Source organism: Mustela nivalis (assembly GCF_964662115.1).
Source record: "Mustela nivalis genome assembly, chromosome: 3".
Lineage (NCBI taxonomy): Eukaryota > Metazoa > Chordata > Mammalia > Carnivora > Mustelidae > Mustela > Mustela nivalis.
Window position 1 is genome coordinate 118,817,706 of NC_139022.1, and position 18,045 is coordinate 118,835,750.

Consider the following 18,045-nt stretch of genomic DNA (forward strand, 5'->3'; position numbering starts at 1 on the left):
CTTTGTTGGGATGAAGCAGCAAGGCAGAAGACACTGCACACGTGGATGTAGATATTTTTTAGTGTGAACAAAAAACAAGTGGGCTTGCTAATGTATTCTGCAACTTGTCTCGCCCTCTTCCTGTGTTTATAATAGAATCTAGACCTTTCTGTTTAAAGATTCACAATATACTATGATATCCACTATCATCTTATATTTTACACTGACACTGAAGTAGAATATACATGAAATGAAACATAAGCAATAAATGTAAACCACTATTGACTTGATAGTTTCTACATAATGAATTGAGAAAAGCACAGTAAAATCAATCAAAAAAGACTTTTTTGAGCACAATGCCTCAGAGTGTTGATATCAGTCAGTCCTAATGAAAGTGCCAGTCTCCCATGAAATAGGAAGATGACACCAGAATATAAATCAATGTATTGCTTCTTTCATCAAGAGGGTCTTTCTACGGGGAGGGAAAAAAAAAAGTCAGCTGAACTAAACATTATGCTTACTAATGTAGCTGATTCACATTCTGGTGTAAATTCCTATCTTACCACAAGCTAGTAACCATTTGCTGCTGGCACACTTTGAGTAGTTTTGGTATAGGATACAGTTCTATCTATCAGAACATAAACTGAGGACAGAGACTTCTTGTCCTAGGGGCTAAAACATTTGCTGAATGCATGAAACGCGAAGATAAGAAATAATCTATGAATGCAAAGAAATAAGATGAATACAGAGTTTCAAAAACAGTACCTTAGAAAACAGAGGAGGATACTATCTCTGAGGTTTTCTCCAGCTTTTTAATTCAGAAGCTTAACCAACAAAGAGGAATTTAAAGTGCTAAAAATAATGCTAATTACTACCTAATTTCAGGTGGTAGAATACACTACAAATAAAAAGATGATTTCTTCTATTTAAACTGTTATAATGAAATATTTCAAAGATATGCAGCCCTACAAGTGAATTCATTCAGTGATTTGTTACCTAGTGCACTGGAAAAATAGGGCTTATTGAGGTATTCATGATTTTTAAAAAAAAAGTCAGGAGATCTCAAGGGCATTGATGTTTGTACTTGATATGATGATATTTACTGAATGATTGACTAACCGAATAAATTAATGAATAGAGGTGCTAGTTTAGGAGATTAAATTGCCCCGAGTAAACTGATACAGTGTTGTGTTAGGCTACACAAAACACTAAGGGATAGAAAAAATTTGTAGGAATCCTTAGATGTATTACAAAGCACACACCTAATTGGTCATAGAGACATACTGTCAGCTGCTAATTTTACTGTCATATAAAATCCCCCCCATTCCAATCTTGGTAATGACACACTGAGGGCCATTCCTAGAACTCTCCAAAATATAATCTAGGACTTACCCGTTTATCTATCTCTCCATGCTGCAGCTGAACAAAGCGGGCACTGATAGCAGCTATGTAACTCTGTTGATTAGAGAATGCGACTCGCCCAGCTCCTTTTGGGTATTTCAACTCAGGGTCGGTATCAATCCCAGCATAGCACACACCTCCATACAGACGATCCATTATCATGGCAAGCTCCACTAAATGAGATAGGAGCAAAGAGGTTACTGAAATCAGGAAAATCCATCTAGTTCACCAAAGGTTTCATCTAAAGCAGTTCATCTGTATTCTGAACTCACGACCTTATAATAATTAATAAATCAATCATTAATCTTTTAAGTAAGGACAGGAGCTCTACTGGATGTTTCACATATGTTCTTTTTTTTTTTATTAACATATGATGTATTATTTGTTTCCAGGGTATAGGTCTCTGATTCAACAGTCTTACACAACTCCCAGCACTCCCCATAGCACATACCCTCCCCAGTGTCCATCACCCACCCACCCCATCCGTCCCACCACGCCCCTCCAGCAACCCTCACATATGTTCTCTTTTAATTTTCACAACAACCCTAGGAAGTAGGTAGTAATTTCCTGGGGAAATCGAGCCACAGATGGTTAAGTGATAGCGCTGGGCTTGGCACCCTGGTCTGTCTGCTTTATACCATGTTGCCACCATATATTTATGGTTAATAATATATTACTTAATATAAACAATCATGTGAACGCTAGAAAATGGATTTACAGACCTTGTCTGGAGGTCCTTCTAGTTGATTTCCTTCAAACCTTTGTTACCTTTCCCTAGAGTCTAGCTATTCACCAATTTTTTATGTTAAAACCTGAAATAATGAATGTATCATGTTCTCCAGAAATGTTACAATTTTAAACTGCATTCTTGTTCATTTTATGTTCTTTTTCTCACTTATACCAACCAATAAGCCTCATTTTACTTTAAGTTTGGGATGAAATTTCACCTGTAAATACTACTCTAAAAAACACGATATACTGCTGCTAGAAAATCCTACTATATTCCAGAGCTCAGTAAAGAACTGGTAAGCAAATGAGGCCATGGGAAACAAACCCTAAAATTCTTGACATAAAATCTATTCTTGAAGGGTTTTTCCAGACGATGATGAGAGTGGTGCTCTCTAACACCACACAAAGCACTTGGCACCACTTTTTCCCACTTAATCCTCAGAACAACTCTATATGAAGCAGATACACTTACTACTCCATTTGACTGATGAGGAAATTGAAAATTAGAGGAAATAATTTGTCCAACATCACTCAACTTTTAACTGGGAGCAGAGCACATGAATTCAAACCCAGATACTTTGATTCTAGAACTCTCGCTCTTGGACATTAACTCAAATGCTTGTGGAGAATTTTTCTTAAAAACCTTTATAAGGTATTTCTTATGCTAAAAGGTGAAGAGGGTAGTTCTGTTTGTTTCTTACCAGCTCGTAATGGTCGAGGAACACCACCGACAAATATAGTTTTTCGTGGGTCAAGAGGCTGTGAACCATCCATCACGAAGTCACTGTCACTGAGATTCCAAGGCCGAATCTGTACCTAGGGAGCAGATAAACCTGAATGTCTCATTCTTAATGCAGACAGTTTATGAGGAAATAAGTTAAAAATTATTGCAGAGTATTTTATTTTAAGAGCAACAATAATCCACACCATTATAAATCAATAAAATTAGAAGACTTACATATAGCATAGCCTAACCCTTCATCTCATTTTTTATTTTAAAGATTTTATTTATTTATTTGAGAGAGAGACAGTGATAGCATGAGCGAGGAGCAAGGAGAAGGTCAGAGGGAGAAGCAGACTCCCCATGGAGCTGGGAGCCCGATGTAGGACTCGATCCCAGGACTCTGGGACCATGACCTGAGCCAAAGGCAGTCGTCCAACCAACTGAGCCACCCAGGCGTCCCCCTTCATCTCATTTTTAAGAGCAAGTGATTTTTTTAAATGAACCATTTTTAAGTGAATGAAAGTTGAAAATTCAATTTTTATTATCTATTATAAGCTAAATCACTAATATGTCCTTAATTACTAATAAGTTAATTAGCTGTTTCTCAAATTATTTGGGCTTCTATCCTACTCAATCCTCCAATATCCACAGAATTTAAGATATCACCGTATTTAATGCTGATCAGAATACAGTGCTAGGATTATGTGCCCAATCCTACAAGTGCAAACTACTCCTGATACTAATAAATCTGCTGCATTATTTCAAAAAGCATTTCAAAGTAAAAATTTTGATATCTACACTAAACTTATGATAAAACACTTCAATGTGTCCACTGCTTTAGTCAACCAAGAATCGTGTACCTTATTTTAATTGTTTGCATTTACTATTACAAATGCCCAAACCGAAGGCTACAGATGGGCTCGTAGTAGGATATTCTCAATATGCACAACAACAAAATCCTAAGCCAGAGGTCCCACACTCAAATACCTATGGCGACTGCAAGGGAACATAAACAGGTCAAATATAATTACCATCTAGGCCATGGGAACTCTGGGAAAAGCATTCCAGACTTAGACAATCCCAAAACACCAAGAGGAACTCCATTAATTATTGTGTGAGCTGAACCCACAGGCACCTCCATTCTGAACTGTACCCCATTACTAGATCTGGCTGAGTGATAATAAATTGTTGATTTGTCAGATTTGAAAAAACAGGCTGGTTGCTACTATTCCTAAAGACTAAATTTTATGATAAAGAAAAACATTTTTGGGGCGCCTGGGTGGCTCAGTAGCCTTTGGCTCAGGTCATGATCCCAGGGTCCTGGGATCGAGCCCCGCACTGGGCTCACTGTTCAGCAGGGAGCCTGCTTCCTCCTCTCTCTCTCTGCTTGCCTCTCTGCCTACTTGTGATCTCTGTCAAATAAATAAAATCTTTAAAAAAAAAAAACTTTTTCAAGAATAAAAAAGAGTATGCCATGTACATTTCTGTATATGCATAGTTCATTTTATTTTGGGAGAGTACCAAGTGCAAAAAGTTAAGGATAGTTATTGGGTAAGATCTTGATCAAAGAGAAGAAGAAGACAGACAAATATCTATTTGTGATTTGGGGGTTCTATTATTCAAGGAAATTCAGCTACTTTATCAAATGCGTTATCAAGTTAAATTTTTTAATGGTAAAGACTTACCAATATCTTAATTAACCAAAAAATTCAATGTAAGATAATGTGTGTAAATAACATAGAATGTCAATGTTAGGTTGACAACAATAGCAGTTTGTAAGTAGGTTACGAACATGTCAATTAAAAGATACATCAAGATGTCTGTGGGTTTTCAAACAAAGCAGAGATGACAGCAAAAAACAAAAAGCTATTTTCATGTTAGACAGCACTCACTGGCTTATCTTTGATAGTGGGACTTGACACACACAGGTAGAGTTTTCCATCTTCTTCAATACATGCATCAATCAGAGCCTGAACAGAGCTTTCATCTTGAAAGAGCAGGAATGCATAGCCTGATAAAAAGGAGAAAAAAAGGCTTATTTGTTCCCTAATTTTTTTTTTTAATTCTTCAACAGAAAGGAAGTATATAAGCTGAAACTAAGGGAAAGAGTAAAAAAAAGTTAAGAAAACTTACATCTTCCTACCCGAAGTCTGATAGGATCAACATTAAGTTCAGTTTGGTATCTTGGAACATCTTTTAAAGTCAAATTAAATTTGAACCGAAAGTATGTATTAGGTATAAATTTCAAGGGCACATTTGGGAAAATATAAGTTTAACTATGGAAAATCTTACAGCAAAAGTAAACATTTATGAAAAGGCTAAACACTAAACAATATCAGGATACACTGTACATGTATATTGAATCATGAGGATTACCTTTAGGAGGAAAATAGGATTTGCTCTCTGCTTTATGAGGCCAATCCACAATCAAAGGGCCAAAGCGACGAAAACTAGCTGTGATCTCATCTAACGAACAACAAAGCAAAGCAAAAAAAATAAATAAATTTAAATATTTTTATAATCATTTTGTAAAGTAGTTTAGAAAAAACAGTTTCAAAACCACTATTTACAAGAGTAATATAAAGAACTCCTAAATCCCTTTCACCGAGATCCCCCAACTATTACTATTTTACACACTGGCCGGCCTTCCCCTTCTTCCTTCTTTCTTGCCTTTCTTTCTATCTCTATGCATGCATGAATCAACCTACCTATCTACCTATCATTTTTTTTTCTTACATGACACTCTATAATCCAGAAATACAACCACTGGCACCTGCTCAAAGCAAGATCACTTCCTCATACACTATCATGTAACCCTCCCAATCAGGAAACCAGTATTCATACACTATTACCCCCCAATTCACAGACTCTATCCAAATTTCAAACTATCCCAACAGTATCTCTTTCTCCTTTCTCAATCAGAATCCTATCCAGAACACATGATACACTTAGATGTTCTGTCCCTAAGGTATCCGTATTCTTCAGTTTTGGAACAGCCTCTCATTTTTTCCTATCTTTTGTATCTTTGACAGTCCTAAAAGTATAGAGACCATTCATTCCGTAGGACAACTCCCAGCCTGTACCATTTCCTCATGACCAGATTCATGAGTAGGCTATAGGAAAAATAAATTTCCGAAGAACTTCTGGAAGGAGTAGGTAAGCATGTATAGATAGGACCTGGGAGGAGGGAAGGACAGAGGAAAAGAAGAGATCGTAATGTGTTCAAGTCCCAAGCTGGTAGAACTGTTTGTCTCTCCTCCAGATTGTGAAACAGTACAGTCTGCTCTGCTCTGCTGCCCATTTCTGTAATATCATCTGGCTCATGTAAGAGAGACTGGTAAATAGTGGAATGAAATCACCATAATCTGGAAGTTGTACTGGTTTGCAAATCACTGTTCCTGGGGAAGGTGAACTAGTGGGAGTAGAATTTTAACATTCATCAGGAAAAGAAAAAGCCCCTAGGCTTGTCTGATATGCAGGCAGCCATGCTCCTACTCTCTTAAAAGAAAATGAAAAATGAGCACAACAACCAGGGCTCCCACACTAGAGAGGCACAATCCCACCTGTGCAGGGCTCTCATCTCCTGGGAATGTGCACTTCCTCACATGCTCCGAGGTCCGGTTATATCTGCACTGCCTCCAAACCTGTAAGCCAGCATTTCTGATCTGTTGGTTTTGTGTATTTTCAGTATTCCTTAAGGCAGCCTCTAACCACACTGAGCCATTTGCTTAAATTGCCCAAGTCATTTCCAAGGTATTAATTCTTTTTGTTAATGCTTCCAGTACAAAGGTAATTGGGTTCTGAATTATTTGCTTCCTACCCTATTTCTCCAGAAACCTTATAATCTTTAGTGTATAATTCTTCAGAACACAACATTCTCCAGGAATACATCTTGCACATTATAGTAGAAAGATCTGTCTACTTAAATTGCTACTGACTTATCAATATGCTTGATGATTATCATTTTTCCCATTAATTTTGCTGTTTAAACCATCTTCTTTGCCAGACTAGTCATATTTACCTGTGCCTCTAAAAATTTTAGAAATTGCACATTTAAGATTGCTCAGTAATTTTCCAAAAAGATAGAGACTATCTGGGCCAGAGAAGGACTTTACTCCAGGCAAGGTCAGATAAAATTCAGTCTTTGCTCTCTTTTTGTGTGTAAGCATATAATTCATTCACTAAACACCATCTGTGCTAAAGATTTGACTTTCAAGGGTCAAAGACCCAAGAATCCATAGCACTAAGGAAAATGAGGATTCCAGGCAAAGAAAAGAATAGGCCGGACACAGGAGCTTATTAGAGAGGCCAATACTGTGATCACATGGTCAGCCTAGCATGAACACTTTGGAAAGCTAGATCTTCTGAGAACAGGATGAAGACTGATTCAGTCTAGCCTGAAATCCCAATACAACTTCCACCCAAGACAATTTTTCATAGATTAGACAAAAGAGAGCTGTGTTTAGTTCAATCTTTGATTTTTGAAACCTTTTTTTGAATTAACCTTCCAAAAGATTGACCCTTTTAAGGAAAATGAAGTGACTCAATACATTTAATCTAAATTGGAGCTTATTAAACATTATTATTAGACCTTATAGATTTTTAGAGAAAACTATTCTATTCTCCGTAACATTAACTGGTTTATTGTCATTTCCATTTAGGAAACCAAGGCAGAAGAGATTAGGAAAACAACCATTACCACCAACAGTAAGGATATATGGTTCCTATACGGTCTGCTACTTGAATTTTAGTCTGAACTTGAACTGGGGTCACTTAGACCCACAGATGAAGAAAATATTGCTGAACAACTAATCCTCTAAATCTCTGGCTGGCTCCTAATGCAGGCCTCAGCTCAAATACTACTTCCTTAAAGAGGATATCCTTGGGACACCTGGGTGGCTCAGTTAGACATCCAACTCTTGGTATCAGCTCAGGTCCTGATTTCAGGGTAATGACCTCAAGCCCCAAACTGGGCTCCATACTTGGCATGAAGCCTACTTTATAAAAAAAAAAAAAAGAGGCTTTCCTTAATCACCTTATCTGAGAAGATACCCTGAATCGTTATATTTGTTATATCACAAAATAGTGCAATATCACACTATTTTCTTTTCAATACTTACTCTCTGATATTTTCTTGCATGATTACATACTTTTTATCTGCCTTCCCCTACTAGAATTGAAACTCTATGCACACAAATACTTTCTATCTTGGTTATACTGTAAACAAGCCTAAGAACAGTGTGTGACTTTTTAAAAGCCTGTAAATATTTGACAAGTGAAAACATACTCAGAAAATGATAAAACTCTTAAGATTTCCTTTCTTGTGGTACAACTTAAGGGTTTATTTTTCCAAAGTTCATCTTTAAGATTTCAAAATTCAATTAACTACATTTCTGGAGCAGGTAGGAAACAAGAAAACATACTGAATCTGGCTAAGGCAGCACCCACAGACAAAACCACAGTAAGCACTACGTGTTTGCCCACAACAGGTCCCTTGAGACGGTTTCCCAAGGACAGTTACTCTTTTCATTTAGTCTAATCACTAGCTACAGCAGGTTCCCCAAATCCCAAAATCCTGCGCCCCATCGTAAACTAATCTTACCTGCTGGAATAGAAAGATAAGACAAGCTAACAATGCCATCAAAACTGGATACTTGGAGTCAGATCAGATTGTTATTTTAACAGCAACCACCATCTATGAGTTAGGACTGTGCGCCATAGTCCAGGCGTTATGTAATTATTAGGTCTTTGTAAATATACCTTCATCGATGTCAGGAGGTAATCCGCCCACAAACACCTTTCGAGAATATCGTTCCACTCTTTCTCCATTCTGGTGAGTGAAGCAGTGAGGTGAACCCAGGCCACTATGAAGAGGTTGATCCCCACGGCCATCATCCAAGAATCCATCTTCCATTGGAAACAGTGAAGACTGACCTGGAATAGAAAGCAGAAAAAAAAAGCTAACAGCAAATGTTCCTTGCCACTGCTGAGCAGACACAAGAAACAAGGAAAACGGCAGGTTCAATAAGACTGCTTTTATTTTTCTCACTGAATAACAAATCACTTAGATATGCTCTTGAATTCCCATCACTTTAAAGTCTCCGTGGAGTCAGAGAGAAAGTGCATGGTTAAATAGAAGGCTGCTCAACTATCCCCCTGGGATCCAGACACTTCAGTGAGGTGAAATGGAAGTATAGGAGGAGGGAGCATTCTCTGGAAAGCAGCTGGCAGGAGACTCCATTGCCTTGGCAGGGCCCCCTGGCCAAGGGGCAACCTAGACATGTACACTAAGCATTAAATTCGGCGATCAGATGTTAGATCACTTAATTTTTTTTAAAACACAAAATAATATAGTCTACCCAATTTACTCTAAGACTGTCCTTAAAATAAACAAGTCAATTTTTAAAGTGAGCACTCATCTTGGTCTACCTTAATGGAATATAATCAAAACCCATTTAATGCTGTTATCCAACTTCACAATCTAGTCTTAACAGAATTTAAGATTTTTAGGCATGGCAAAGATATATTTTCTTTTAGTTGAGTAATTAACAGCTGCCACTGGTGCTATCTAATTCTAAAAATGAGACATTAAGTTTGCTGTCTGAAAATCCTATCATACAAAATATATAAGCGAAAAAGACCAGAGATGCCAATGTGGTTCATATTATTCCTGTATTTACCTAACAACAAAACATGAACTTTGGAAATCATAAGCAAAACACTGAGCTACAAATAACTAGAATTTCTCAAGCACTGTTTTGTCACTTTTCAGACGGCCAATTTACTTCTAGGTACTACATAAGGAGTTTGTTAATGGCTCCTATAGAAATAGAGCTTCAGTGCTCTTCCTTTACTGAAATACTCCAATATCCTTTGGTGCCACACTTGTTTTCCTTTCAACTTTCCGAACTAAACACAAATAATAACAATATATTTGTTATGAATTTACCCTACAAAACTACACTCAAGAGTTATAAAATGAAGATAAAAAATACCTACAAAATTAGAAGTTATTCCCGAAATAATGTTTAAAAATCACTTGCATTTGAAAGTTAAGCTATTTGACTATCTAGCTGACTTGCCTGTAAAAAGGCAAAGCTATCACAGTTGGTAAAAATCAGGTTTATTCAGGAACCTCTAAGAAATGATTCTTTAAAATTCTCTAAAATTTCTAGAGCTCCCCCCGCCAGTGTTTGAAATTTATAGGAGTAGTCATTTGTTTAGCTAATCTCATTTTAAACCAAATGTATTATGCTGACTTAGTAGAAAAAAATAGACATAAGGTATTCAAGTATAATTGAGCTTCTAATATAATCAAGTATTTGAGACTAGTCACACTGTATTTTCCCTTTTAAAGATCCTTAATTTTTTTTTCTTCCAAGAAATTCCTTTCAGAAAGAAAAAGGTAAAATAAATCTTCAGATATAATTAAGCTGAGTTTGAGTTTATAATACAGGGACATTATCAATTCAAATTCAAATCCTACCATTCTTACTCCTTCAACTTAGAAAGTCTATAATCTTAACTATGACATATAAAGTATGTATGGATCAAAGCTACATTGCATTCCCCCCTCCCCTTCTTCCCCACAAGGGTAAGAAATTGAGCAATCTTGGGTCCTCTCCAAATACAACTGGTACATTCAAAAGTTAGAAACAGTAATGTTACCTCTCCTTCGCCCATATGTCCTTGCTGCATGTCAAATGAGAAAAAAAAAAAAAAACAACCTTTCAAACATTGTCAGAAGAATCAACTGTGATCTTTCATCTACCAGTTTTTGAAACTGAAAAAAAATAATTGACTATATTCCTCATTTCCTAGTAAATGTCTCAAAAACAAGGAATTTGGATGGTGAGAGGTCAATTTAACACACTTTTTTTTTTTTTTTAAGTTCTTCGAGGACACTGTAAAGCTGTACTGAATTTTACTTGTGGTAAGAGAAGTAGTTGCCTGTAACTGTCACCCAGGATCCAGACTAGTATGATACTAAGGTAATATGTAATATGATCTAAACCAATTCCTATCATCCCGATCTTAAATGCTCCCAGAATTCCCTGCCAACTAGCATTTCAGTAAATATTTCAATACTTAATTCATGACTCTTTCAACACTACAAGATAAACAGCAATTTTATACCATGGCTTTATGATTAATACCTAACAAAAGAAATCATAACAAATGAAATCTTTAGGCAATTTATCAATTTCCTTTTAGCCAGAGAAAGTTTCTTATTCCTTGCCAAATTTTCCACCACATCCCAAATGCTGAAAAGTAAAAGTTTGGCATTTTATTGCCAAGTAGGTTACAGCTAAGAAGAGAAGTATATAATGTACTTATATGTATTTCCCTCGATACTTGACAAGTGGCAGCACAAACTTGAAATCAAGAAACTTTTGAGAAAATGTCTTCCCCGAAACAAACTGGCACTTAAAAGCCCAGCTTGTCCAATTACCTCGACCCTATTCAATAAACATTGCTTAAATGCCTGATCTTGCTAGGGACTATGGATGAACAGTACAGGGCCCTGACTACATGGAACTAGCAACCTGAAACGCCAGACAGCCACATAAGCAAACAATGACAATGCAGCATACCTACTGCTATTGGTGTTAGGTACAACAAGAACAGAGGAGAAGAAACTGGCTCAGATAAAAGAATCAGAGAGGGGGGTGTGGCATTTGAGGAGAAGATCAGATGGCATTTAAGACTTTAAGGAAAAACCAGAGGAAAGGGCATTGCAGGCCTGGCAATGTAGCAAATTGGGGTGCTGTAATGTTCAGGGAAAGATGCCTAGAAAAGAAGCACATGGGACAAGTGAGGGCTTGGCCAGTGTGTTCTAACAGGAAGCTGGGATAGATTCCTGAGTTAGAAGGTGTAGCACCTTTAAGAAGTCATTATACAGATTGCTCAGGGTTTTAATTCTTAGCCCACTAGATAAATGCTCAATATGTGCAACTCAGTTACAACTGAATTTATAACTTAGAAATATCATATGGGTATTTTCCAAAATGAAATTGTCTCATACCAAAATACATTTCTCCCATTACTAGAAACATTGGATTTCACCAAAGTACTTGAACAAATGGATTAAAACCACACAAAATTTCCTTCAGCTAGGATTTCACTTTGCTAGAGGTCTTAAATTTGGGGGTGGGGGGAGGTATTTTCTCAGTCAACCTGACATAGGCTAAAAAGACAAAGATATCATAAAAGCAGATGCTTAAGAACATTCTATTACTATGACTGCTTCAATGATAATGGAGTTTGGGAAAATTAATGATTTGAAAATCTTGGTTCTGTCAATCTTAAAAAGTTGATTGATGCTGCTTAGATTTCCAAGAAAAGAGATATTTGAAGAGAGCAGACTTCTAAAATCTACAAAATTAACATAAAATTCTCATAGCTTCCATTTATCAAAAATAAATATAGTTTCAGGAAGGGTAAGTGCTACAGATTAAAGGCAAAAATCAAATAAATCTCAAAATCTTTAAATGTGTACTTTCAATCTTTGATCTTGTACCACAAAATTAAGCTGGTTAATATAAAAGAATTCATGGTTAAATTCTGAAAACTACCTAGAAATGTTTTCCCACATTAAGAGAAAATAAGTTACAGGTGTACAATGCTTACAACATAAAAATTGCCGAATCAGAAAGGGAAATTAGGGGCACTGGGGTGGCTCAGTGGGTTAAAGCCTCTGCCTTTGGCTCAGGTTATGATCCCAGAGTCCTGGGATTGAGCCCCACATCAGGCTCTCTGCTCAGCAGGGAGCCTGCTTCCATTCCTCTCTCTCTGCCTACTTGTGATCTCTGCCTGTCAAATAAATAAATAAAATCTTTAAAAAAAAAAAAACAGTAATATTCTGGAACACAGAAAAGAATGCTTAATTTTTTTTACTTCTACTTATTATAATGCTGTTAATAATTATATATTATTTTTAACATAGATTTTGACATGACATGCATACAGAAAAGTGCACAAACCATAAGTATAGAATTCAATGAATTTCCGATAACATGAAGCTGCCTATGTAACCAGAACCCAGACAGTAACAAAATAGTAAATGGTGCCCCTTCATCCTACCCGTGAAAAATGTACTAACCACCTTTTTCCCAACTGTTTCAAATTATATTTGGCTTAAGATTATTATGATGCCGTACCTGTAACACAGATCTTTACCACTTTACTGAGGAAAATGTCAGACAGATTTCCAATCTCATGATTATCAACTGTCACATTATTATTTGATAGTTCTCAAACATCCAAAGAAGTAGAAAGTTAAAAAAATAATTCCCTTTAAATATGTTTTAAGAAATCACATTTTGGAAAACTTCTAGCTAAGTTGCTGAAATAAACCCTGCCCATATTTTCCCTTTAATTACCAAAGAGTATACTGTTAAAAATATTTCCAAAAAATGCATGCTATTATTGAATACAAATCTTCTGGTACCCATAGGGTTTTAAACGACTATTTATACCTTTATCTATTTTTATTTTTATTTCTTGGTTTTTACTTATAAGTCCTGAATAACTTCATGATTAGTACTAGTATGATTCAAGAAGGTTCTAAATGGGCTAGAAACATTCTAGCTATAAATTTTATAATTTCTGGATGCATGTTGTTATTAGATCTATTGAAAAGCACTTTATTTCCAAAATATCTTTAAAGGATTGCTTACAAATGCCCTATATTCATCATTAAATTCCCTCAAGCAAAACATTTTACTACTCTGGGACACTAGATTTGCAAAGAAGGTACAGAAAGACTTTAGCATGCAGCCATTTTCAGACTGGCACATAGTCATGTGCTGATATCTAAAGCTCTCTAAGACGTAGTTTCCATGAGTACTGTACTTCCGTGTGTACTGCACGATTCTTATTGTGTACGTGTAAAAATAAAGAAAACATAAGCAGGTATGTGGAGATATGATGAAATCTTTTTTCTAAAAACAACCACAAGAACCTTAGAGAGAAAAACTGGCATGGGGAAGGAAAGAAGGATTTCACTTCTTGATTTATCCTTTTCTGTACTATTTACATTTATTAACTATGTTACTATGCTTGTGGACATACCCCTTTTTTGTTTTCTTCTTGGTACTTATGTTAAAAACAAACAAATTCTATATTAAAGAAAAACATCCTTTCCTCCATGAGAAGACCTAAACATTTTTATAAAGAAGATGAAGGATAAAATATTACTAGATTTTAGTAGGCAATGAAAGACTGCTCATACTCAGGCTAATCTGGCCCACCTTCTACCTCTACCATCTACCTCTCATTGCCCCCAAGGTGAGAAACAGATAGCAATTCTATTTAGAAAAAACAGGCGTAGAGGACTCAGATTCAAAGATGTTATATAACTGATTTTTTTAGTAGGACTGAAAAAAAAAAGTATGTAGGGAAATTAGTTAAGTTAGTAAATCATTTAAAAAAGATAAAAGTCGGGGCGCCTGGGTGGCTCATGGGTTAAGCCGCTGCCTTCGGTTCAGGTCATGATCTCAGGGTCCTGGGGTCGAGTCCCGCATCGGGCTCTCTGCTCAGCAGGGAGCTGCTTCCCTCTCTTTCTCTGCCTGCCTCTCCATCTACTTGTGATTTCTCTCTGTCAAATAAATACATAAAATCTTTAAAAAAAAAAAAAAAGATAAAAGTCAAAGGCTTGAAGCTAAAAGGAATTAATCTGTTAACAAAAGAATAAAGTTGATAGAACCAAAAAGCAGACAATCATCATAAAGACCAGGGCATACAATCCAACAAAGATGCAAAGAATTATTTTAAATGATCTTATAAATCAACCCCTAATGTAATGGACTAACTCCCTGTCACAAAATTATTTTAAATATATGCCTAGTAGTTGGAATTTCACATGTCACATTGGCTTGTGTTTATACTAACTTGTTCGTACAATAGTCAAAGAATGCTGATACGATACAATAAAGAAGAGACAAAGATATTATTTGTAAAGAGCTATTTTAGAAAAGGGTAGAGAATGGCACTCTAGTTTCTCTACATCCCTAACCCTCAGTTTTCTACAAAAATGGAGAGCTGAAGAGAGAATAACAAAAGATACCCTATATACACATGATGACCACACAGTCGTGATCCTCAGTAAGTAGTAATTTCTTCCTTTCTGCAAAAATAAACCGTGTCTATATTCTGAGGTTGTCTTCAATAATTACTCTAAGCTTTTCATTACTATTCTAAGGCTAACAATTGCAGAGCACTTTAGAATTTACAATATATTTTTTCACCAAGGCACCTTTCAACATTCTTCTTATTGTAGCAACTAGAACCACATTATATACATTTTCAGTAAGTAACTATAATCTACATTTCTTGTGGGTAAATTATACCCTCCCCACTTTCATGGATTTCTGTGTACTATACCCCCCTTAAGCAAACAATCTTTCTCCTTTCATTCCAAAGAACTATAATTAAGAATTGTTCTATGCTAACCTTTTTTAAAAAGATCTCTTAACTAATCTCCTCTGGGACAAGCAAATATTTTAGTGGATGCTGCCAAGTGAAAGAAATCCACAAAGAAAAGGAAATACATACATGAATTTATTAAAATCTAATATATTTTACAGTTGTTCTTTAACTTTCCCTGCCAGAATTTCATTTCTGAAGCAGTTAATCCTATGAACTAATGGAATGGAATGGAAGGTTGGAGAAAAAAAGCACCAAGCACAAGCACTTTCATAAAGAGGTGGTTGCAAATGCATGTTTGTTGTCTAAGGCAAAAAAGTTTTCAAGATGGGTAAAAGGAAAATTAACCTTCCAATCTGGTGTCTGTATCAAAGCTACACCAAGATAGACCACAGGAATGTGAGGTTAAGTCTGGCCCAAATTTAGAACTCCTTTCTGACTTGGCTGAGAAACTGAGTCAGTTTCAGGCTTGCTTTTCATAACCATAAAATGGATGTTCTAACTATATACCTATTACATAAAATTTACTACGAAAATGTATCTGTTCTGGGATAAATTGTGTTCCCTCCTCAAAATTCATATGCTAAAGTCCTAACCTCCAGAAACTCAGAGTAGGTCTGTATTTGACAACAGGGCCTTTAAAGAGGTAATTAAGGTTGAATGAGGTCACTGAGGTAGGCCCTAATCCAGTATGACTTATGTCCTTAAAAGAAGAGATTAGGACACCATTCATGCACAGAGGGAAAATCATGTGAACACAGAGAGAAGACAGCCATCTACAAACCAAGGAGGCCTCAGAAGAAATCAACCTTGCTGGCACTTTGATTTTAAACTTGTAACCTCTAGAACCAGAAGCTCTGAGGAAATAAATTTCTGATTAAGCCACCAGTCTGTGGTACTTGTTAAGGTAGCTCTAGCAAACTAATACAGTATGCAGAAAGTAGCTACGAAATTTGGTTTTTTAATATACTTAGCATCCAAGGATTTTGCCCAAGAATGTCCTCTTAAAAAAAAAAAAAAATCTCTACAACTAATAACAGAGATTGATTGAATAATTTTTCCACAATGTGCACCACAACATTCTTAGTACAGTTATCAATTATTATTTGTTGCATTATGGTGGCAGGGTCTTTTAAAAGTCATGAGTGGTATATGAAGGTCACTGCATAGTATAAAAACTGACGATTGAGCATGGCCAAAGGGGAAAAAAAGTAATTTGATCCACTCGATGAGTAAGCTCTTTTTATCTTTGTACATGCAAATCCCAACATTACTTCAATATAAACTGCTGAAGCTGGTAGACTACTCTGAATCTTTTTGTCTTTTTATTTATTCAGGATTTAAACCCTACTTCTTTTCCAAAAAGCATTGAGATTACTTGAAAAATTCAAAACAAGTTATACAATGAAAATCATAGTCAAAAAAAAAAAAAAAGAAAATCATAGTCAAAATTCAGATGTTCAAGTGAAGAGAGTAAATAGTTCTCACACACTTTTTATCTAAACAAAAAAGAAATGGCTTTCAACTCAACAGCGGCTTGGAAGAAAAAGCTCTGAAAGTTACAGTTGAGACAAAGTAGAGTAGCTATATAAATAATCACCTTTCTAAAGGTTCTTAAGCCTGAATAGATAATTTATGGTGGAGAGGGAAGAAGAGCTCCTTACAGTTCCTTAAAGTCTTAAAGTTGAATAATGAATGTAAATCAACACAATGTACTAGGCTTTTATTTTCAGCTTTAAGGAGAGACTGCATGGATATGAGATACAAAAGGACTGCATTTAAAAACGAATACAGTAATTTTTATGTTATCTATTTTAATAATCAGCCAAAAAAAGCATGTTAAACAATAGATGATTTTTACACTTATCTTAATCCCATTTTGTTTTTTCCTTATAAATTTTTAGCGCTAATATTCCTAACCAAAATATGTATGTGTATATTAGCACTAATATTCCTAGCCACAAATATTCCTAACCATTCTATTATTTTAACTACCTAGCAGCTCTATACTAAATGATTTACATGTATTTCATCTTCATCACAATTCTGTGAAATGGATAGTAGTTATGAGTCCAAAGTTTATCTTCGTTAAATACAAATAGCGCTTTACACTAGATTTATAAGATGGGTACCCCCAAAACATGAACTAAATTGTCAGCAAAGTCACTAAAACATCAACACACAAATGAGATTAATTTATCTATAGAAGCAATCCACCATAGAAGAGGTTTCATAAATCCGACTGAAGAGAATGGGCAATGCCTACACCTACACCAAAATGATTAAAAATTGTCTCAACCTTCCTCCACCCCCACCTTGCTTTAATTTTATGATTTTAAAGTAATCTGCTATAATCTGCACTTTGCTATTGGAGAAACAACTCTGTCAGTCACCTACAGCATCTGGTCTACCTAGTTTTATTCCTTATTGAGAATGTATAAACTGGCATCTGGTCCTAGTTGGTTGATTATTAAGAACTAACACTTGAACAAATCTGATAAAATCAAGTTCTACGACCTTCTGAGGTAAACACTAGATCTGAGACCATGGCAGTCATAAACCCGCTAGGATTATACTTAAGGAACCAGCAAGTTCTCCCTCTTTGACAACTCTTTGTTCTTTATCTTCCTATCTTTCAGTTTGAGACAATTTTTAAACTCAGCCTGTATACCTTTCTAATAAACACAGTTTCCATGTATGCAACAGCAAAAACCACCCAGTCCCTTTCTAGAGTCTATGGACTAATAACATTTCAAAAAGTAATTATTTTTTACCTTTATTTTTCT

The 18,045-nt window shown here is 35.8% G+C and overlaps 1 protein-coding gene across 6 annotated transcripts in view; it reads right to left on the bottom strand.

Annotated features, from left to right (window-relative positions):
- CPEB4 (cytoplasmic polyadenylation element binding protein 4) overlaps positions 1-18,045 on the bottom strand; it is a 63,415-nt gene that overhangs the window by 5,509 nt on the left and 39,861 nt on the right. For 4 of the 6 annotated variants that reach the window (XM_082726081.1, XM_082726079.1, XM_082726082.1 and 1 more), the window contains 5 exons: positions 8,594-8,767; positions 5,210-5,299; positions 4,726-4,844; positions 2,811-2,925; positions 1,372-1,553 (listed from right to left, as the gene is read on the bottom strand). In XM_082726081.1, the coding sequence (XP_082582207.1) occupies positions 1,372-1,553; positions 2,811-2,925; positions 4,726-4,844; positions 5,210-5,299; positions 8,594-8,767 (680 nt within the window). Of the gene's footprint in view, positions 1-1,371; positions 1,554-2,810; positions 2,926-4,725; positions 4,845-5,209; positions 5,300-8,593; positions 8,768-10,501; positions 10,526-18,045 lie in introns of all 6 variants that reach the window. The other 2 variants (XM_082726080.1, XM_082726078.1) reach the window with 1 other exon arrangement.